Below are 23,777 nucleotides of genomic sequence, written 5' to 3' on the forward strand. Positions count from 1 at the left end.
CCATGTCTAGTTAAGAACTACCTGCCAGGATCTCAGTGACAGTGGGGAAAATTAAGGTGCTCCCAGGTTCGACAGAGAGCAGTGGTTTGACCAGCCTAGGGGGAAGAGGGATGGGTGGGCAGAGAGAAAAGGCTGAGTACGGTGGCAGGGGACTCACCTGGCTGGGTCGTGGACTGAGACGGAGCAGCTGTGAGAAAGAAACACGAGTCAGACACACAGAACACAGGTGCCCCAACTGGACCAAAGGTTCAAGAAACTCAGCCTATACCTCCTGAGATCATGCTTCCACATGCCCTTGAGTGGACAGCGCCAGGGCCCACCCTGAACCTCTCTGTCCTCTGGGAGCCCCACCCTTTGTCCTGTTTGTCCTTTTCCTTGCTGGGCCTGAGGGCTGACATTCCAGGAGGTGGAATGTCCCTGCCAGGCCCAGGACAGGCCACCAAAGCCATTGCGTTTGCTCTGCATATGAACAGCAAGAATGAATCTGGGCAATTGGTCTAGATAGACCCCAATTCCACCAGCCCAGGTGCAATGCTCCCAGTCTTTACACTGTTTTTCTCCGTTTCTGTAGGGAGTCAATTCGATTGCCATATTGCTATGTGTTTAGCATTCCATGTAGTAGTGAGTTGCCATTCCCTGTACCTTCCCCACTTCCCAACTGCTCTTCACTGCTCTCCCAAATTCACATGTACACTGCAATCCTGTTTTCTGAATCAGCTTCATGGAGGACCCAGAAGAATATAACCATGAAGGTGTGAAGGTGGTTCATTTTCCAACGATATTCCCAAAAGGTGTGCCTTGATATGTAAGGCCCTGGGAAATGTGGTGTAGACTGAGCGGATGATCCTGTTGGAAGGAAGAGACCCATTTTTTTCTGCCCACTGAACTGTGAATGGTCCTTTCAGCCACTATGCCATGTTGCTGCAAAGTAATGCTGGCCCTTCTCTGTTGATGGCCAAGCAGGTGAGGACCGCTGACCCTAAACATTCCTGTCCATTGTACTTCAGTCGCCTGCTGCCTCTAGAAATCTTGGGAGGCACAGAATATCTCAGAGAGTGTTGGATGTGGGCCTTTTGTGGATAGTGTGTTTCTTCCCCTCAAAGACCATCGCAGAGAGAGAGATGGGTATATTTCATCCCCACCTGAGCAGATGACACCAGCATCTTCTCCATGTCCACAGTTGTGCGAGTTCCAGCCATTGTGAGGGCAGCTCCACAGGTAGGACTCATATCCTGAGCAGTGCACGTTGTCTAGGACAATTGGCCCTGAGCCTTGACCAAAATGGGCCCTTCCAGGTGCTGACATAGCCCAGCCACAGCCGAGCTGCCTACAGACCACGTTGGCGTCATTGGTGTCCCAGTCGTCATCACACACGGTGCCCCAGGAGCCTCGGTAGAGGACCTCCACGCGGCCCTGACAGCTGTCCCCTCCACTCACCAGCCTCAGGGCCAAACCTGACTCAGTCCCTGAGGGATAAAGAACAGAAATCCTCTTCCATCTGTATCTTAAGCTCATAAGCTTAAAACGTTGGGAAGACCCAGGGGCTTCTTCCTGGCCTAAGTCCCCGGGGCAGGGGCCTTTCAGCATGCCCAGAGGTTAATCTTCACCACAGGGAAAGGAACAGAGACATCCCAATCGGCTCAAGGCTAAGGACGCTCCAATGGAAAGAAGCTGCCCAAGACCTGGATGGAGGTGACGTGGTGGACAAGCCTAATCCACACTGGGCACACCCAGTACAGAGCTCTAAATCTACTGGTGCATGCCAAGACCCTTGCCTTCATTGGCAAATTATTGGCTTCTGTAGCATCCTGAGTTGGTTCTGCCAAAATCCCAGGACATGGTGCTCCTCAGCAAGCAAGGAGAGGACCAGCCCATGGTCCTCCTCTTCTCAGGCCTCTACCTCATGGCCTGGGAGCCACAGTATAAGCATGGTCCCAGCTCTACTTGAGAGACCTCCAGGGCTTTCACTGAACACCTGGGGGAGGACCTTTGCTGAACATAAGCCCAGGATCCCAATGGAGTCATTGGGCCTCCCTCTAAGATCAGACCCAGGATCTGATCTTCAGAGAATTCTCTTTATCCCCTAGCTGTAAACACACACACACACACACACACACACACACACACACACACAGGGAATAGGATAAGGAAGGACACACCCTGAGATGGCTCCTGTCCCTTCCAAACTCAAACTTTATCTAGAAGCTGAGAATGATCCTAGGAGAGAGAACTGAAATATTCACCTAATTCTCTTGTTGAAGCTGCGGAGCTGGTGATCCAGGCGGTGTCTGGATATGGCAACAAAGGTCAAAAAACAGAGTTAGACATCATGGAGGGCATTTTTTGAAACCTGTCTTTGGCAGGCATCATGAGAGTTGTCCATCTGCATCCTGCCACTTTGTAGCTGGGTGTGCTGTGCAAAGCCCCCTGCTCCCCTAGCATGTCTGGGACAAAGGCCTTGTGGAGGTCAGCTAGGTCCCTCTACATCTCTAAGCCTCGCATGTTCTTTTTTCCCTTAGAAAACCTTTGCCACCTGTCCCTCTTGACTCATGTAGATCTGAGGGGTTTGCCATATCTGAAGCTTGGGATAAAGAGTCAGGGGCATTGAGGGTCAATGTGGAGCCAACTGGGTATCCAGGGACCTAGAGCACCTCCATCAGCTATTGCACTCCCATCCCCAGGAAATGCTGTCCAGGCCTCCGTGGATGCAGATATGACTCCACGGAATTGGAGGCCTTTGCAAGCACTGAGTAAGGGACAGGAACCAGCCTGCCCTGGTGGCTCTTCAATAGGAAGGAAGTCGGTGGTCTTCAGCGTCCATTCTCCCACTCAACTTGTTAGCCCGGATTGTATTGCAGCTGAGACTCATGGCACAAGCGGCCAGTTCTCTGAAACTGCAGGCAGCCACCTCTTGGGACAGTTTCCACATACTGGATGAAACCTCATGGATTGACAGGAAGATGAGACTCTTGTGAATCCCATGTCTAGTTAAGAGCCACCTGCCAGGATCTCAGTGACAGTGGGGAAAATTAAGGTGCTCCCAGGTTCGACAGAGAGCAGTGGTTTGACCAACCTGGGGGGAAGAGGGATGGGTGGGCAGAGAGAAAAGCCTGAGTAGGGTGGCAGGGGACTCACCTGGCTGGATCGTGGACTGAGACAGAGCAGCTGTGAGAAAGAAACACGAGTCAGACACACAGCACACAGGTGCCCCAAATGGACCAAAGTTTCAAGAAACTCAGCCTATACCTCCTGAGATCATACTTCCACATGTCTTCCGGTGGACAGAGCCAGGGCCCACCCTGAACCTCTCTGTCCTCTGGGAGCCCCACCCTTTGTCCTGCTGCCATTGTCTGCCTTGCTGGGCCTGAGGGCTGACATTCCAGGAGGTGGAATGTCCCTGCCAGGCCCAGGACAGGCCACCAAAGCCATTGCATTCGCTCTGTATATGAATAGCAAGAATGAATCTGGGCAATTGGTCTAGATAGACCCCATTTCCACCAGCCCAGGTGCAATGCTGCCAGTCTTTACATGGTTTTTCTCCGTTTCTGTAGGGAGTCAACTCGATTTCCATATCGCTATGTGTTTCTTTAGCATTCCATGTAGTAGTGAGTTGCCATTCCCTGTACCTTCCCCACTTCCCAACTGCTCTTCACTGCCCTGCCAAATTCGCAATGTACACTGCAATCCTGTTCTCCGAATAGGCTTCCTGAAGGACCCAGAAGAATATAACCATGAAGGTGTGAAATTGGCTCATTTTCCAACCATACTCCCAAAAGGTGCGCCTTGATATGTAAAGCCCTGGGAAATGGGGTGTAGACTGAGCAGATGACCCTGTTGGAAGGAAGAGACCCATTTTTTTATGCCCACTAAACTGTGGATGGTCCTTTCACCCACTATGCCATGTTGCTGCAAAGTAATGTTGGCCCTTCTCTGTTGATGGCCCAACAGGCGAGGACCGCTGACCCTACATTTTCCTTTCCATTGTACTTCAGTCGCCTGCTGTCTCTAGAAATCTTGGGAGGCACAGAATATCTCAAGAGAGTGTTGGATGTGGGCCTTTTGTGGATAGTGTGTTTCTTCCCCTCAAAGACCATCTCAGAGAGATGGGTATATTTCATCCCCACCTGAGCAGATGATACCAGCGTCTTCTCCATGTCCACAGTTGTGCGAGTTCCAGCCATTGTGAGGGCAGCTCCACAGGTAGGACTCATGCCCGGAGCAGCGCACGTTGTCTAGCACAATTGGCCCTGAGCCTTGACCAAAACGAGCACTTCCAGGGGCCGAAGTGGCCCAGCCACAGCCCAGCTGCCTGCAGACCACGTTGGCGTCATTGGTGTCCCAGTCGTCATCACACACGGTGCCCCAGGAGCCTCGGTACAGGACCTCCACGCGGCCCTGACACCGGTCCCCTCCACTCACCAGCCTCAGGGCCAAACCTGACTCAGTCCCTGAGGGATAAAGAACAGAAATCCTCCTCCATCTGTATCTTAAGCTCATAAGCTTAAAACATTGAGAAGACCCAGGTGCTTCTTCCTGGCCTAAGTTTTCCGGGACAGGTAATGACCTTTCAGCATGCCCAGAGGTTAATCTTCACCACAGGTAAAGGAACAGAGACATCCCAATCGGCTCAAGGCTAAGGACGCTCCAATGGAAAGAAGCACCCCAAGACCTGGATGGAGGTGACGTGCTGGACAAGCGTAATCCACACCGGGCACACCCAGTATGGAGCTCTAAAGCTACGGCTACATGCCCAGACCTGTGCCTTAATGGGCAACTTATTGGCTTCTGTGGCGTCCTGACTAGGTTCTGCCCAAATCCCTGGACATGGTGCACCTCGGCATGCAAGGTGCAGGACCGGCACATGGCCCTGCTCTTCTCAGGGCTCTACCCCATGGCTTGGGAGGCCCAGGACAAGCATGGGCCCAGCTGCACTTGAGAGGTCTCCAAGGCTTACTCTGAGCACCGGGGGCAGGATCTTTCCTGAACATAAGCCCTGGATCCCAATGCAGTTGGGGGGCCACCCTCTAAGATCAGACCCAGGATCTGATCTTCAGAGGCTTCTCTCTCTATCTCCCAGCAGTACACACACACACACACACACACACACACACACACACAGATAAGGATAAGGAAAGACACACCCTGAGATGGTTCCTGACCCTTCCAAACTCAAACTTTATCTAGAACTGAGAATGATCCTAGGAGAGAGGACTGAAATATTCACCTAATTCAGTTGCTGAAGCTGCAGAGCTGGTGAGCCAGGCGGTGTCTGGATATGGCAACAAAGGTCAAAAAACAGAGTTAGACATCATGGAAAACATTTTCTGAAACCTGTCTTTGGCAGGCATCGTGTGAGTTGTCCATCTGCATCCAGCCACCTTCTAGCTGGCTGTGCTGTACAAAGCCCCCTGGTCCCCTAGCATTTCTAAGACAAAGGCCTTGTGGAGGTCAGCCGGGTCCCTCTACATCTCTAAGCCTGGCAAGTTCTTTTGTCCCTTAGAAAACCTTTGCCACTTGTCTATCTTGACTCATGTCGATCTGAGGGGTTTGCCTTATATGAAGCCTCGGATAAAGAGTCAGGGGCATTGAGGGTCAACGTGGAGCCAACTGGTATTCCAGCACCTAGAGTACCTCCAGCAGCTATTGCACTCCCATCCCCAGGAAATGTTGTCCAGGTCCCCTTGGATGCCGATATGACTCCACGGAATCGGATAAAGAACAGAAATCCTCTTCCATCTGTATCTTAAGCTCATAAGCTTAAAACATTGGGAAGACCCAGGGGCTTCTTCCTGGCCTAAGTCCCCGGGACAGGTAATGACCTTTCAGCATGCCCAGAGGTTAATCTTCACCACAGGTAAAGGAACAGAGACATCCCAATCGGCTCAAGGCTAAGGACGCTCCAATGGAAAGAAGCTGCCCAAGACCTGGATGGAGGTGACGTGGTGGACAAGCCTAATCCACACTGGGCACACCCAGTACAGAGCTCTAAATCTACTGGTGCATGCCAAGACCCTTGCCTTCATTGGCAAATTATTGGCTTCTGTAGCATCCTGAGTTGGTTCTGCCAAAATCCCAGGACATGGTGCTCCTCAGCAAGCAAGGAGAGGACCAGCCCATGGTCCTCCTCTTCTCAGGCCTCTACCTCATGGCCTGGGAGCCACAGTATGAGCATGGTCCCAGCTCTACTTGAGAGACCTCCAGGGCTTTCACTGAACACCTCTGGGAGGACCTTTGCTGAACATAAGCCCAGGATCCCAATGGAGTCATTGGGCCTCCCTCTAAGATCAGACCCAGGATCTGATCTTCAGAGAATTCTCTCTATCCCCTAGCTGTAAACACACACACACACACACACACACACACACACACACACAAACAGGGAATAGGATAAGGAAGACACACCCTGAGAGGGCTCCTGTCCCTTCCAAACTCAAACTTTATCTAGAAGCTGAGAATGATCCTAGGAGAGAGAACTGAAATATTCACCTAATTCTCTTGTAGAAGCTGCGGAGCTGGTGATCCAGGCGGTGTCTGGATATGGCAACAAAGGTCAAAAAACAGAGTTAGACATCATGGAGGGCATTTTTTGAAACCTGTCTTTGGCAGGCATCATGAGAGTTGTCCATCTGCATCCTGCCACTTTGTAGCTGAGTGTGCTGTGCAAAGTCCCCAGCTCCCCTAGCATGTCTGGGACAAAGGCCTTGTGGAGGTCAGCTAGGTCCCTCTACCTCTCTAAGCCTGGCATGTTCTTTTTTCCCTTAGAAAACCTTTGCCACCTGTCCCTCTTGACTCATGTAGATCTGAGGGGTTTGCCATATCTGAAGCTTGGGATAAAGAGTCAGGGGCATTGAGGGTCAATGTGGAGCCAACTGGGTATCCAGGGACCTAGAGCACCTCCATCAGCTATTGCACTCCCATCCCCAGGAAATGCTGTCCAGGCCTCCGTGGATGCAGATATGACTCCACGGAATTGGAGGCCTTTGCAAGCACTGAGTAAGGGACAGGAACCAGCCTGCCCTGGTGGCTCTTCAATAGGAAGGAAGTCGGTGGTCATCAGCGTCCATTCTCCCACTCAACTTGTTAGCCCGGATTGTATTGCAGCTGAGACTCATGGCACAAGTGGCCAGTTCTCTGAAACTGCAGGCAGCCACCTCTTGGGACAGTTTCCACATACTGGATGAAACCTCATGGATTGACAGGAAGATGAGACTCTTGTGAATCCCATGTCTAGTTAAGAGCCACCTGCCAGGATCTCAGTGACAGTGGGGAAAATTAAGGTGCTCCCAGGTTCAACAGAGAGCAGTGGTTTGACCAACCTGGGGGGAAGAGGGATGGGTGGGCAGAGAGAAAAGCCTGAGTAGGGTGGCAGGGGACTCACCTGGCTGGATCGTGGACTGAGACAGAGCAGCTGTGAGAAAGAAACACGAGTCAGACACACAGCACACAGGTGCCCCAAATGGACCAAAGTTTCAAGAAACTCAGCCTATACCTCCTGAGATCATGCTTCCGCATGCCTTCCGGTGGACAGAGCCAGGGCCCACCCTGAACCTCTCTGTCCTCTGGGAGCCCCACCCTTTGTCCTGCTGCCATTGTCTGCCTTGCTGGGCCTGAGGGCTGACATTCCAGGAGGTGGAATGTCCCTGCCAGGCCCAGGACAGGCCACCAAAGCCATTGCATTCGCTCTGTATATGAATAGCAAGAATGAATCTGGGCAATTGGTCTAGATAGACCCCATTTCCACCAGCCCAGGTGCAATGCTGCCAGTCTTTACATGGTTTTTCTCCGTTTCTGTAGGGAGTCAACTCGATTTCCATATTGCTATGTGTTTCTTTAGCATTCCATGTAGTAGTGAGTTGCCATTCCCTGTACCTTCCCCACTTCCCAACTGCTCTTCACTGCCCTGCCAAATTCGCAATGTACACTGCAATCCTGTTCTCCGAATAGGCTTCCTGAAGGACCCAGAAGAATATAACCATGAAGGTGTGAAATTGGTTCATTTTCCAACCATACTCCCAAAAGGTGCGCCTTGATATGTAAAGCCCTGGGAAATGGGGTGTAGACTGAGCAGATGACCCTGTTGGAAGGAAGAGACCCATTTTTTTATGCCCACTAAACTGTGGATGGTCCTTTCACCCACTATGCCATGTTGCTGCAAAGTAATGTTGGCCCTTCTCTGTTGATGGCCAAACAGGCGAGGATCGCTGACCCTACATTTTCCTTTCCATTGTACTTCAGTCGCCTGCTGTCTCTAGAAATCTTGGGAGGCACAGAATATCTCAAGAGAGTGTTGGATGTGGGCCTTTTGTGGATAGTGTGTTTCTTCCCCTCAAAGACCATCTCAGAGAGAGAGATGGGTATATTTCATCCCCACCTGAGCAGATGACACCAGCGTCTTCTCCATGTCCACAGTTGTGCGAGTTCCAGCCATTGTGAGGGCAGCTCCACAGGTAGGACTCATGCTCGGAGCAGCCCACGTTGTCCAGCACAATTGGCCCTGAGCCTTGACCAAAACGAGCACTTCCAGGGGCCGAAGTGGCCCAGCCACAGCCCAGCTGCCTGCAGACCACGTTGGCGTCATTGGTGTCCCAGTCGTCGTCACACACGGTGCCCCAGGAGCCTCGGTACAGGACCTCCACGCGGCCCTGACAGCGGTCCCCTCCACTCACCAGCCTCAGGGCCAAACCTGACTCAGTCCCTGAGGGATAAAGAACAGAAATCCTCCTCCATCTGTATCTTAAGCTCATAAGCTTAAAACATTGAGAAGACCCAGGTGCTTCTTCCTGGCCTAAGTTTTCCGGGATAGGTAATGACCTTTCAGCATGCCCAGAGGTTAATCTTCACCACAGGTAAAGGAACAGAGACATCCCAATTGGCTCAAGGCTAAGGACACTCCAATGGAAAGAAGCACCCCAAGACCTGGATGGAGGTGACATGGTGGACAGGCCCAATCCACACTGGGCACACCCAGTACGGAGTTTTAAATCTACTGGAGCATGCCAAGACCCTTGCCTTCATTGGCAAATTATTGGCCTCTGTAGCATCCTGAGTTGGTTCTGCCAAAATCCCTGGACATGGTGCACCTCGGCATGCAAGGTACAGTACCCCACATGTCCATCCCCTTCTCAGGGCTCTACCCCATGCGGCTGGGATCCACAGGAGAAGCCTGGTCCCAGCCCTTGAGAGGCCTCCAGGGCTTACACTGAGCACCTGGGTGAGGACCTTTCCTGAACATAAGCCCAGGATCCCAATGGAGTCAGCAGGCCACCCTCTAAGATCAGACCCAGGGTCTGATATTCAGAGAGTTCTCTCTCTATCCCCTAACTGTACACACACACACACAGGGACAAAGATAAGGAAAGACACCTGTCCCTTCCAAACCCAAACTCTTTCTAGAAACTGAGAATGATCCTGTGAGGTTGGAATGAAATATTTATTTATCGGTTATGTTGAAGTTGCAGAGGTGGGGATCCAGGTGATGGCTGGATATGTCAACAAATGCAGAGACCAGAGTTAGACATCATGGAAGGCAGTGTTTGGAAACTGTTTTTGTCAGGGCCACATGGGATCTTCCTTTTTTCTATTTGCATACAACACCCTCTCACCCCATCCCCTAGAAATCTTCCTGAATAAGTGTGAAATCCATGTATACAGTTCCATCATTACCTACGGAGAGAGAACCAAATAAAATTATTCATTACCTATTGCACTAGTAGCCATCATATTCTCTGTAGTGCTGTCTGCATAGACAGATTGTAGAAGGAGGGGAAAAATACAGAAAATGTATAGTTAGGTCCTCTCTGAGGAGAATCAAGGACTCAAATTAAATTAGAATCTGCTAAGAATATGTTTTCTGACCTGGATTTTATCTTGCTATGTGACTTTGGAAAAGGGAACAAACCTGTCTAGCTTCAAATTCTTTCATTCTACAAGGCTATTTTGGGGGGAATATCTCTTTATCAACCTACTGACCTTGATTCTGACCATCCCACATGTGACTTATGCAGAGCTCCACGGATAGATGCAAAAATAACTTTTCTAATCCTTATGCTTCCAATTGATTTCTCTTGTTTAATTGTATTGGTTAGTATCTCTAGTGTACTGTTAAATGACAGCAGCCTGAAGGCCATTCTTGCCTTTTTACTTTAGTGATAATGTTTCTATGTTTACCCATTAAGTAAGATTGTAGCTTTAAACCTATGATTTTCAAATTGCTTCAAGAAACTGTGGTGCTTGCCCCAGTCCCCAGCAAGAGCCTACTGGGTGCTGGGGCTTTAAGAAAGAAGACCTGAGAGCTCCTCTTAGTCCACTGCCACCAGAGCATTCATTGCATTTCTGAAATCCCTATTGGGTTTCTACATGAGGTCTTTTTTGATCTAGAGGAAATGTGACCCCCACCTCTACCCCACAGTCGAGGTTCTGACAAGAGTAGCTCTAGGTAAGTCCTATCTGCAGTCCTGTGTCATAGTCAGATAGCAAGCCCCTGAGCCCGTCGCTTGCACCCTGGATGGACTAGTTGTACCAAAGAACTTGTCAGGTAGCTGTTACTCCTAATACATAGCAGGGCTCTCCTCTTATAGGTGCTGCAAATAAGAATCTTGGGAAGAGATATAGCTAAATTATAATAAAGTCAGTCTCAACCTCAGCTCTAGTGACATCTGTGGAAGAGAAAGTGGTAAAGTCAAACCTTACCCCATGGGCTTTAGGGACAGGAAATCATAACATCTGAGGAACGGAAATGCGTGACATGTGTACCATTAAGATTCCCAACTGATCCATGCTGACTTCTGGTCAGGGGCCTTCATGGGGAGGTTATCCTTCTCTTGTCCTAGGGTCAAAGTTTCCCATGGGATATAGGCAGTGACTTTCCTTCCCAAAGCTCAGGTTGCAAAGAACTCGAGCTCTATTGACTACCTCCCAGCTCTCTCATTGGAGATGCCCCCAGGGGAGGTGCATGGGACCTCTGATGTCCATAAGCTGAAGGACCATGGCTCCTCGTATTGAGAAGAAACCAAGGTGGCCTGATATGGGCTCAGGAAAGGGCAAAGGCAGGCAAGTATGCTGCCCCATCAGGTTTGCTCCTGCCTTTCCAGGCCCTGCAGCCAGAGACCCGGCACCCCAGCCTGGCCAGGCATCAGCACGCAGTGGTGAGGACCACAAGGGTAGGCACTGAGCATGAGCAACAGGACCCCCCTGGAGACTGGACACCAGGCTCCACCTTGGAACTCCTTGGAAGTACCTGTGCAGGTTGATCCCTCCCCAAACTCAGGGACATGGTCCATGGAAGGTTTACCCATTTAGGCCTGAGGCCTTATTCAGAAGTTCCCTCTTGGGAACTGAGCACCCCTATCTCTTATACCTTTTGCACCTCTTCTGGATCAGAGATGACCTTATGGGTACAGGTAATGAGCCCATAGGGATCCCACATAAAAAATGTTACCTTCTGCCTCAATTGTTGCCAGGGATGCCTCTGTGGGAGACGAAGAAGCTACAGAGGGGAGAAAAAAAGAGGTCACTCAATGTTGTCCCTCATTTGAGAAGAGCCAGCCTTCTGCTTCCTCAGCTCTGAAACAAGGGCTGGATGCAGAGACCTGGAAACCCTACCTACTGCTAAAAGGTTGTGTTTCTTACTTACAAGACAGAATTCATCTCTCTGTCATTTTGCCAGCCCTTATTCAATACTGAAATGACATCAGAGATGTTCTTTGCTCCTGCCATCAACCTCCCACCCCTCTGCTTCCTCAGCCTCCAACCAAAAAATCACTCCATTGATTAACAGCCCCACCTGATCAACAAGATCACATTTCAAATACCAACTACTTATTTCTGGAGCTTACCCACACCCTCAAATGACAAATACCTACCATTGCTGAGATATTCCTGAGAAGGTGGCCCCAACTAAGAAGAAAGGCAGTTTTCAAAGATGCATCCCCAAATGCTAAATTAAACCTACTCCAAAGTGATTGCTTGGAGAGCCATACTCTCTAGGGGAAGCCATTCTCATGTGATAGTTGGATTATCAGGGTCACATCCCATGCATGGTGGCATGTGCACAAACCAATCCACATAACAAATGCCAGAGGTTACTCTAAAGATGGACAATTTAGCCAGGAAACCCCCTTTGGGGGACACAATGATTGTTATCCTCAGAGTTTCTTTGTGGATTAAAAGAAGTCTTGGTACTTGAACACCTACCATCCCTCTCTAAACAAAGGAGAAACTCAGCATTGGGTTTTGCTAGGTTGAGTCAGGGAGAATTTCTCTCTTCCACTGCGGGTGTAAATATCTTTAGCTGGTCATTTAATCCCCAATAAAGAGAACATACTGGTTACTTCTCTGCTTGATTTTGGTATATATTTAAGTTTTAAGGACCAGAAGCCTCTGATCCTTCTCTCCTGACTGTAAAAGGAGGAGAAAATGCCACATAGGAGGGTATTTTGTCACCCCAGGGCAGGCATCATCAGAACAATACCACTGGGTGATTACATTGGCAAACTCTGGAGGAGGCTGAGATTGAAACCCACCTCCACCACTTCCCAGCTTTAGGACTCCAGGCAAGCTACTTGCCCTCTCTGAGCCTCCATTTATCTGAAAAGGGACCTGCCCTCTAACATCAAATAAGACATGACCTAGAGTAAAGCATGTAAGACGCAAAGCACTATGCCCATGCAAAGTGATGTAGAGGTCAGCAGGAGCCCCTCTCGTCCGAGTGGCACAGGTGAGGTGAGGTCATCTCTACCTGAGCACACAACTCCGGCGTCTTCCCTGTGGCCACATTCGTGGTTGTACCACCCACTGTGGGAGCAGCTCGACAGGTAGGGCTCCCATCCTGAGCAGTATACAAAGCCCAAGAGAATGTTCCCTGAGCCCTGACCAAAGTGGGCCCCTCCTGGTGCCGACACTGCAAGGCCACACCCGAGCTGCCGACAGACGACATCTGCATCCTGGGTGTCCCAGTCGTCGTCACACACGGTGCCCCAGTAGCCTTGGTACAGGACCTCCACACGACCCTGACACCGGTCACTTCCATTCACCAGCCTCAGAGGCAAACCTGCATTGACACAGTGGAAAGCCCTCGTCCACTCTCTCTGCCTCCCTGGCTTTTACTCACCAACACCCCTGTTCTCCTCCTTCCTCTAACCACTGCCCATCTCCTTCACCTGTTTTCTCCTCTCCCACACCTTATGTTTCGCTGCTTTACCAAGCACTGTCTTAGCTCTCTTCTCCTGCTGTCTTCCTCCTGAAAGACCTCATGTACTCTGAGAGCTTTCTAGGAGGAAGACCCCAAAACCCACATCTCCAGTGCTGATCAGCCCTTACAAACCCAGCCAGGCTCTAGACCAACATTTGCAGTGGCCTCCTGGATATCCATCCCACCATCCCAAACCCAACACAGTCTCTTTCTTCCACTTGAATCAAGCCGTGCTCCACAAGAACTGTGTTGGAAATCTGGTTGTTATATTTGATTCCTCCCCTTCTGTACCTCTTATATCCAACTTATCAACAAGGTTGTCTTTCCTTTTATTCTCACCGCCATTTTGCTAGGTTAGACCTTTCTTCTCTTGAATCTGGCCTACTCCAGGGGCCTGCCTATGGATCTCCCTGCCCTGGCCCTTCCCTCTCTAATCCATCTACATTGATAGATTCAACAAGCCTTTATGGAGTGGTTACTCTGTGCCTACTCCTATGCTGACAGGATTTATCTGTCTCCCCTAGAATGTCCCAAGTTTTATCTTTATAAAATGTGGATATATTCAACTCACTTCCCTGCTCAAAAGGCCTCAATGTACTCTCCACTGCCATCAGGGTCAAGTCTCAGGTGGCATTCATCCAAGAGTGGGCTTCAACTCACCTTTCAAGCCTCTTGTGAGGGCTGACAAAGCCTGAATGCCACCATAATGAGCAACATGTTCCAGCCTGACATGATCCTGCTAAACCACCTGCACTGATTTTGCAAAGAAAACAGGGAGCAGCTCCTGAGAGATCCAGTCCAACATCATGATAGCAGGACCTGAGTCCTAGGTATGGCTTTTCAGTGGTTAGTTTGAGTTTATGAGAAATCTGTGGTCAGGCAGTGACCAGAGAGGTTGGAATAGGATGTAAGATCAGGGGGCAGATGGTTTCTGTGGTTGTTGTAAGGGAAGAGTTCAGGGAAAGAGTGAGGAAAAGCCAATTGGGCTGTTTCTAGGGTGTTCCCAAGGACCTCCACAGCCCTTCCTGCTGCCCTCTTTGGTCACTCCTGTGAATGCCCCTGCAGAAGAGCTCTCAGTCTCCCTGCCTCAGCCTGCCCTTTGCTGGGTGTCAATCACCAGAAAGCTCCACTAGAGCCCCTCCCAGGCCACTTCTGGACTCTCAGAGCATGCTCTGAAAGGGCAGGGATTGGCCTCAACAGAGCCAAGAACTCCACGGCAGGGTCCGCTGTCCTAAGTGAGCACATCAAGGACTCTGACATATCAAATTCAGTGCAAAGTGTGTGCATTCACTCAGAGGTTGGGGAGAGATGGATAGATTTAGTAGGAATAGTGGACAGAGGCAAAGGTGCCTGTTCTTGGTTCAAATTTCTGCCCAGACACTTAGCCACCATGTGACCTGGGACATATAACTGTTGACAAGTGACCTAACTATGCCACAGTTTCCCCATCTGCAACTTGGGGGTAATAATACCACTTACCTCAAAATGTTGGAAAGATTTCATGATAATAGCGCATATTGTGTACATTAGTTGAGCACTTATTATGCACCAAGCAGTATTTTAAATGATTTTTTTATACATTAACTCATTTGGTATATGAAAATAATTTTGTCCAGGGTACATAACAAGTGCTTGTGGGATGTTAGCTATCTTCAAGGTAACTGTCACTAGCAGTAAGAAGAGGCACTGGCTTTTTGTCACCCATCTCTCCTGACACCAAGCTGAAGCTAATCCCATGTAACAAATGACTGAGAGGCAGAGAGAAGAAGGAAGGAGAATGACAGATGAGACTGGCTGAGTGTGCATCTGATACATGCCTAGGGTCTCAGCATCCCCTGACCCCTTTCTTCCCATCCCTGCTTTCTAAAAGGCAGGCTGTACTCAGCCTCAACAAGCCAACAGCAGCAGAACAACTGGCTGACCCAGCCAGTAAGCAAAACTCTAGGAAGACAAGTAAATAAAAAAGGTCTTACCATAGTCTGTAGTCGGGGAACTCCCCAGACCTAGGAAGAAACCAAATTCATCTTGGAATGGAGGTTCCACCGTTTGTAAATGATCTACAGTTACAGAAATTGGCTTGAGCATCACCTTACGTTCATGCCAGCGGGCACTGTGGCTAACTCTTGGGTCTGTGTGCCTCCAGCATTCTTGCAAAGTGTTCTGGATTTTGCAATAGATTTCAAGTGGATTGGATGTGGGGTGTTGAATAATTTTAGATGTAATAAAGTACATGTTTCTTCACCCTGCCCCATAACGCTTATAGTTTATAGTTACAGGATGTAATCTGTGCTCAGAAGAAGGGCTGGAAAAGAAAAGGCAGTTCTGACTAGCTGTCAAGGATTCTGGATGCCAGTTGAATGGTCCCTCCAGTTTGAAATTTGAGTGGAGTTAGCACTTGGAATAGCCACTCAGAGGCCCCCTAAATAAGTATACATTTTGTCGTCAGATATCCTGTGCCTTCTGATCCATACCCTGAGAAATTTTTAATCTATTTTGAACAAAACCAACATCTAGAGGACCCTGGGTCTTTATCATTGAGGCCACTCTAAAGCTCTCTAAGCCCCTCCACTTCAAGTTAACCCTTAGGACACCTTCAAGGTCCATCAGACTCAATTTTAGTTCTTGAGTTTCTTTTTTCAGCAGGCTTTACTCTATTTGTGAGGACTGATATTTCATGACTTTTACATGTTTTAAGAGGTCTTCCAAAGAACAAAAGGAATATTTATTTGTGAAAAGAAAATAGAATAAAAGTCATTCTTTCTTATAGTCACTATATGGATTCATTGGATCATTTTATAAATCCAAAATACATTACGGGCTCTCCGTGATCTCATTTTTTCCTATAGCTTGAAACATTTTGCTATTTCATCATTCAAGGAATTGGTTCATCATTACTCGTTAATTATTAACTATCATAAAAAAGAGTTATATAATAAGACAATGAGAGAATGGTGGCATTATCTAGAAGAAAGATGAAGTGGTAAGATAGGTCATCATTCTTCAGTGCCCCAAATACTGCATTACCTTTCAAGAAGGTATTTTTTTAAAAGATTGGAGACACTGTCTTTGTAAGATGCTTTTAGCTTTCATTGAATGTAGTTAAAAATTTAGAAGTTTTCATTGTCTATTACCAATGACAAAGAGAAGAAGATTGACATTGAAGATGTTTCACAATAACTAGATGAATCAGAAGAGGAATGTAAAGAGATAGATAGTAGCCCCCTAGATGCTAACAATAATGGTGAAATTGCTTGTACAATTGAAATCTTAGACTCTGGGCCTTCAAATGATGATATACTAGATGAATTTCCTCAAATTCAAAAATCAAGGAGTCAGTAATATAATTCTAAGTACAAAAATAAAATATAGTGCTCTCGGGGTGTCTGGGTGGCTTAGTTGATTAAGCATCGGACTTTTGATTTCAGCTCAGGTCATCATCTCAGGGTCGTGAGACTGAGCCCCACATCAGGCTCCAAGGTGGGCATGGAGCCCGCTTAAGATTCTCTCTCTCCCTCTCCCTCTGCCCCTCCTCTCTCTCTCTCTCTTTTTCTCTCCACCCTCTCTAAAAAAATAAATAAAATATAGTGCTCTCACCCACTTCAATGGAAAGGATTTCATTTGGTGATATTTTGCAGCAAGAATTCAGACCATCTCATTTTGCTAAAAGGACATATGATGGTTCACTTTTATTTTTTCTAATGCTTATATACCAAAATCTACTTGATAAAAGGAGATCTGCTATGTTTAAATTCTTATTAAAAATTCCAATGAGGTTGCTTTCATGATCCCGTTTTTCTTACTTCTTGGTATAAAGAAAGTTAAGGCATTCGATAAACTTCTCAGATTCCTTGTAAATGTGAGTGCTGCCAGGAACAGCAGTCAGAGGTTCAGAGATTGGAATCTCTCTAGCAAAACCAAGAGGCCAGTGAGGGGCCTTGATGCCAGAGAACTACACCATTTGTCTCAACACCTTGAATGTGGGGTCCACAATGGACTTCTCCAGCTGCCCTGCTTTATGTTCTTGATGGCCCAGTAAGAAGGCAGGTGAAACCATGTGGCTGCACAGTCCTGAGGATGAAGAAGCAATTTGAAACAGAAATAGGCAGCTAGAACATTCTTTCAACACAGGCCACAAACCTAGGAAATGTGTGCACCAGAACATCCCCACCTCATTTCTGACATACTATCCCTGCTCCCACACTCAAGAACACACTGACAGACTTGCCTGAGAGAGTCCTTCATTCAAAACTTGGACATTTAAACACAGTACCAATGACACCACACAACTCCCATTGTCTGGTTCCAGGTATGTTGCTTAGTCACATGGTGGTCGATGTCAGAATCTACATCTAACCCAGAAGCTCTGAGCTCCAAAGTACCAACAATACTCAGGCATAAAACCCCCAAACAGAACGTTGGAGTTATCTCTGGTTGTGCTGTGTCCACACAGTTTGAACAGACTCTTTTCACAAATTTATTGGGACCAACTTGCTTTCAAATTCCATCAATCAACCACATAGTTGTAGATGATGTCAGCTGTCATTTTGGGAATGATGTCTCAAGACAGTTGAGACATCAGAATGGTTCAACCAAGGAAAAGCCACAAAAAGATCTCGCAAGATATTTCCCCAAAGACCTGGTCACTTTCCAAGGGAGCTGGTCCCCTCCCATCTAGGCTCAGCCATTGCCCCAAATCTCCCAGAGTATCTATTGTGTACCTTTGCACATTGTATACATTATTGCTTTAGTGGGGAGAAAATTGAAGAAGAGCTTGAGTATTAAACCAAACAAGGCATCATCAAACTAGCCATATCTACTGGGTAGGCCACTCCAGTTACTCTAGAAGAGAAGCCTAAGGAGATTGTGTGGTGACTCCAATGGCACTCTGGAAAGTGCCCTGGACCTTAAACGAACATTTAATAAAAATGATTACATTTTCATGGTTGATGACAATACCATGTTTTACTATTTACATGCACTATCTCAGTTCATCTTTACCCCAACCCAGTCATCCCCACTTATAGACAAGGACAGTGAGGCACAGACATTGAACAAGTGCATCCAAGGACATGCAGCCTCCTGCTCTACTGTCAGTGTTCTCAGCTATCATCCTGCTCTGCCTTTTGTCATAGTCACCGCCTGCCACCAACCCTTTCCTTGTGGTTCTTGCAAGGAAAGTGGTCCGTGCCAACTGACCTTCCATAAACCCACCAAAATGGGTTTTCAATATGAAGTCACCCAGTAGCTTTGACTGAGATTCAACATTGTTTTTGTGCATACAGCACAACTCCAGGATAAGAATGCTTTTGATTATTGTGGTTTTCATCTTTAGGACTTTCATCTTATATCTGTCACAAGCACCCAGATTATTTCATCCTTTCAGGTACCATCTTCTCTGCCATATAGTCTGCATTTGTCTCAGTGGAGTTAAGGATGTTGTGGATGGGAGCCCTGTATGAGTCCTCTTCACGGAGTCTCACTGTTGCCAAGCAAATGGCCATCCTAAGGTGTTGGTACAGAGGCATAGGAAGCCACAAAGCAGAGATCGTGCTAGATTGTTCATTGTTTAATGTATCAGTTCAAGATATGACCAAATGATGCGCTTCCCAGAGATTTGCTCATGGACACATCTCTGGATTTGCCTCCACCAACTCCATCTAGATTTAGACAAGAATTTAGAAGGCAAACAAGAACCAGGTCCAGCTGTAGCTCTTCACCCATTTGCCCCAAAAGACAAATGACATTCTACCACCAAGGGCAGGCAACACTTCAAAAACTCCATTAATCAGAAGTCTTTCTTTTTTCCCTAGAGCTTTGAAAAATGTGTCAAGGCCACAGTTTGGAAAATAGGACCTAGAGATAACCTCCCATCAGGGCACTACCCTGGCTAGATAAAGTATTAGCATAGCTAAGCATGGAGGAGGGGAGTATCTGAAGGCTGGGGCAGGGTAGCTAGAGTCAACGTGAGTCCCTATCAGTTCCATTCCTGACAGCAGTGCCAGTGAAGAATAGAAAAACACTCTTCCTCTTTGCTCTGTCTGCCTAATTCCTGCACCAGCTCTAGACCTCAGTTCACCTATGTCTTTCATGGGGCTACTCTCTTTCTCATATCTTGGTCACATCTCTCATGCCATGTACCTCTTTCTCCAGCACTTACCACAGCTGTAATTGTAACTATATATTAGTTGATTACTGTCTATCTTGCCATTAGACCATAAGTCCCTGAAAGCAGGGAACACATTCCCCTGAAACAATACAGAGAGAGCCCACACTGTAGTCTCCTGCACAGAAGGGTCCTGGTAGGGCTGGTTCTTGTCAAATGAGGTAGCAAGGACATTGAGGCCATTTTGCAAGGTGTGCAAAAGTTCAGTGTTAGCAATGTACTCATGGAAAAGCCTTTATATCTACAAGTCAGACTTATGATGTAGCCATGAACCATTTGGGAAAATGCTACAAACCTAAATTCACTTGACATTAAGCAAAATATAGACGTTAAGAAAAAATAAGTAAAAAGAGCACTTAAAAAATATATACATATCTCTGTCACTTTCTTTGGAAATTCTTAGCAAAGTTGTGATTCCATAATTACATTATAAACACAAAAAACTTGATTCAGTACTGGGCCATGCAGCATGGTTGCTCAAAGTGTGGTCCATATTTTCAGTTATATAAAAATTCAGATTCCTGGGCCTCAACCCAGACCCTCCAAATCAGGGTCTCTGAAGGAGAGGAAGATAAATCCCAAGGACCTGCATTCAAAAAAATACCCTCATTGATTCTGATGTACATGGAAGTTTGAGGCAAAGGCAAAATACAATTGAAGAAGAACATAACAAGGTAACTACAAGGTCCATTTATTCTATAATTGAAAGAAGTTTCTACTGCCTTTGTATTTATATAAAGAACACAAATCATGTTTTTGTGCAGACTTCATACCATTCACTAAAGGCAGTGTTTATGCTTAAGATATAAATAACTGCATAGGATAATAAATAGATTTTAAATCAAATTCAGGATATTGTTTTTAAAGTACTCACCAGTTGTTGTGACAGGATCTGATTGGGAAGCTATAAAAGAATAAAAGAAAAATTAGACACGTGTGTGTTTCATCCACAGGGATCCTGACCAAGAAATCCACCTTTGAACCATTGCTTTTTTTCTGGTTGACATTAAAGTAGAGATACAACAATAGCATGTGGATCAACATCAACAGATCTGTAATCTGTCTTTGAAACTTAATTCAAATTGATAAAGATTTCTTGAGTCTCTGGTATGTGGAAAACCAAATGCTAAACTAGTCCCAAGAAATATGGTGATTAAAAAAGTGGCTTATTATATCTTAAGAATAAATTCAATGAAATACTCTTTAATTACTGATGCATTTGTTTCTGTGTATTTATTGCTGCAGATATGTCTTTATTTCATTACAATAGAAATTGACATTTCAGCACTGTAGAAAAGCAAATTAGGCTTGTACCTAATTTGGTACAAATGGGGACCCATTACTTTTCTTATTTCTTTGAGAAAATTTAGCCCAGCCAGTTTGTAGGAATGGGCATGAGGAGTTGAATGGGCATGAGCAGTTGAGATTGAGAGCTTTGACTTCCCAGTTCTCAACTAACTGAAATCACTAAAAGCATGGATTGGCAACAATTTGGTACAAAAAACAGTCAAGTGACTTTGTGTTGACAAAGGCAATAGGAGATGAAAATGCCTTTCCTTTCCCATAAAATGACAGATGTGGTCATTTACTGAGACTTACTGACCCTGAAAGGGCTCTTGGGAAAATTAAATGAGAAATGTAGATCAAATGTGTATCAGACTGACTGGCACGTTTTCAACATAACAACAGGTGTTAGCTATCGCAGCAATAAGAATCATGGTGATGACCATGATCACACAATTTCCAATACTCACTGTCTTAAGTGTTTCACCCACATTGTCCCCTTTGGTCCTCATGGCAACCCATAACCGTAGGGTTCCCTCCTCTTACAGAGAAGTAAACTGAAGCACTTAGAGGTAAAATAAGTTGGCCAAGGTACTACTATAATTTCCATTTTCCTGATGGAGAAATCAGTTTGTAGAACAGGGGACATGGCTATTATTACTCTGCCCTGAGCCACGTAATACGCATTATCTCCTGGAGCCAACCCCCACCCCACCCCAGCAGATGACGCTGGTGTCTTCCCCATGGCCATAGCTAGGATTCATTTCCTGAGCAGCGCACGTCATCCAGGACAATCTGTCCTGAGCCCTTACCAAACTGTGACTTCCTCAGATCCTATTTAAGAGCTTTCCATGTATCATCCTAGTTAATCCTCAAAATAACCCGTGGGGAAAACCAAGGCTCAGGAAGGCGACCCAAGACCAACCGACTGATAAGTGCTAAGGGGCAGGACTTTGTACTCAGGCAGTTGCGCTAAACCATTTCACAGTTCTGCGTTTCAGTATATACCTATTTAACATTTGAACAATGTGGCCCAAATCATAAGGTCTGCACTCTCGCACAAGCAAACACACTCGTGCACACACAGGACTATAATAAGATCAAGAAATGGCAGAAGAAGTTACCGCTTAAAGCATCGACGGCCGTAGAGGTTTCCACTGTTTTCCCAACATGTGATAAAAATCCTAGAAAAGAAGAGGAATAGTAACTGATTATATCCAGAGAGCCTTAGTTAGATGCTCCTGTCCCCACCTGCCTCTGCTTCCCTGCTGAGTGGCTGCAGCCCCCGGGGGGATACCCTGGGGGACAGAGATCTTAGGAAAGAGGTGTGGCTGGGCACAGGCTGACATGGAGACTCAGGGCCTGTCTTCTGGTCAGTGTGGAAACTTGCGAGGAAGGGGCTGAGTGCCCAGGTGGACCCCATCAGAAGAGGTCCTTCCTTGTCCTACATCTAAAACCCAGTAAGATTCTCTGCAGCAGTCCCTCCTGAGTCCTTGCGGGTGGGGATGGGTCCCACAACCACCCAGTCCCAGAGTTTAGAGTTACCAGTTGGTGTATGTTTCTCCTCAAAAGTGGTTCCGTTGGTGGTTGACACTGTCCTTGCTGAGAAAGACAAAGAAAAAGGGCCAAATGAGAGCTCTTCTGAAAAGAAGCATTAGATCTGACCTCCTTGCTAATTCAAACCGGGGAGGGGGCTGCATCAGACTTTACTTTGGAGGTTTAGCTGGGCCTCATTCACTAAATATTTCACTCAGCAAGTATGGACTAATCTCTGACTGCCCGGGGGCACTGCACTGAGAGTCAGGGAGGAGGGAGGAATCCATCAGAGAGGGCAAAGCTCAGTCCTCTGGAGCTCAGGGGCGACTCAGCAGCGAGACTTGGTAGCCAGTAATCCGGTCTTTCCCTGGGAGGAACACGGAGTGCAGGGGAGTGGGAATCTCAAAAGGAGAGCAATTCTTGGCTTTGGAAGAAAAGCAGGAGGATTCCAGACAGGGGCAGATATTTCCTCTAGACTTAAAAGAAGGCATAATCATATGTCAACGAAAAAATGGAGCAAAAGGATTGCCAAATAAAATACAGGATGCCCAGCTAAATTGGGATTTCAAATAAACAAAGATATTTCTTTTTTCTTTTTTTTTTTTTAAAGATTTTATTTATTTATTTGACAGAGAGAGACACAGCGAGAGAGGGAACACAAGCAGGGCGAGTGGGAGAGGGAGAAGCAGGCTTCCCGCGGAGCAGGGAGCCCGATGCAGGGCTCGATCCCAGGACCCTGGGATCATGACCTGAGCCGAAGGCAGACGCTTAACGGCTGAGCCACCCAGGCGCCCCCAAAGATATTTCTTAATATAAGTATATCCCAAATATTGTATGGGACATATTGTACAAAAAAATTATCTTTTTATTTGAATTTCAGATAAACAATGAATACTTCTTTAGTATAAGTATGTTCCAAATATATTTGCATGGACACACTTACACACACACACACACACACATAAAACAAAACATTTTTTTACAAATCAAATTGAACTGGGTACATTGTATTTTTATTTGCTGTACCTGAATATTCGAGTGGAAAGGCATCCAGTAGGTGGCAGTAAACAAGAAATTCTCTTCACTGATGTTTATTTAACCCCCTCACCACGTCAAATGATGCCCTCCATCCTCCCTGTAAACCTACTGATCACTAGCACTGATAGGCTGTTTTCTAGCTTACCTGGCAACTTCCATTCCAACCAACTTCTTTGTTTGATCAACTAGAGGCAGGTATGAGCCCCGAACTTGCTTATGACAGTTGTCCTTGGCATTAAATTCAGTTAAATATTAAATAAATCAAAGAAATATGGGTAAAAAAAGAAAGATGGTTTTCTATAAAATAAGGCTGAATGCTTTGGAAATAAAATCAAGTTGCTAAAAAAGAAACCAGGCAGGTGGGACAGTGAAGAGTGCCAGAAAGATGTACAACAACAGAATTTTGGGGCTCACACCACTTTGCAAGTATCTTTCATTTCACGCTCCCCTTTGGAGAAACAAAAACTTGAAATTACAGATATGCCAAATGGTTATGGTTTATGTAAGAAAGACATTGCGGAACCACAGAAGATCCCTCCCGGGAGAAAAGCCTACAGCAACAAATTG

At 46.8% G+C, this 23,777-nt stretch overlaps 1 protein-coding gene across 3 annotated transcripts in view; it reads right to left on the bottom strand.

The window, feature by feature from the left end:
• DMBT1 (deleted in malignant brain tumors 1) overlaps positions 1–23,777 on the bottom strand; it is a 76,384-nt gene that overhangs the window by 41,092 nt on the left and 11,515 nt on the right. The window contains exons 2-12 of one of the 3 annotated variants that reach the window (XM_078077023.1): positions 22,182–22,238; positions 21,761–21,820; positions 20,227–20,256; positions 15,163–15,192; positions 11,438–11,485; positions 9,699–9,737; positions 8,372–8,695; positions 7,379–7,408; positions 5,225–5,269; positions 4,125–4,448; positions 3,136–3,165 (exon numbers count right to left, since the gene is read on the bottom strand). In XM_078077023.1, the coding sequence (XP_077933149.1) occupies positions 3,136–3,165; positions 4,125–4,448; positions 5,225–5,269; positions 7,379–7,408; positions 8,372–8,695; positions 9,699–9,720 (775 nt within the window). In that variant the 5' untranslated portion in view covers positions 9,721–9,737; positions 11,438–11,485; positions 15,163–15,192; ... (1 more) ...; positions 21,761–21,820; positions 22,182–22,238. Of the gene's footprint in view, positions 1–157; positions 188–1,142; positions 1,311–3,135; positions 3,166–4,124; positions 4,449–5,224; positions 5,270–7,378; positions 7,409–8,371; positions 8,696–9,698; positions 9,738–11,437; positions 11,486–15,162; positions 15,193–20,226; positions 20,257–21,760; positions 21,821–22,181; positions 22,239–23,777 lie in introns of those variants that run through there. The other 2 variants (XM_078077024.1, XM_078077025.1) reach the window with 2 other exon arrangements.

Source organism: Halichoerus grypus, chromosome 7, assembly GCF_964656455.1.
Source record: "Halichoerus grypus chromosome 7, mHalGry1.hap1.1, whole genome shotgun sequence".
NCBI lineage: Eukaryota > Metazoa > Chordata > Mammalia > Carnivora > Phocidae > Halichoerus > Halichoerus grypus.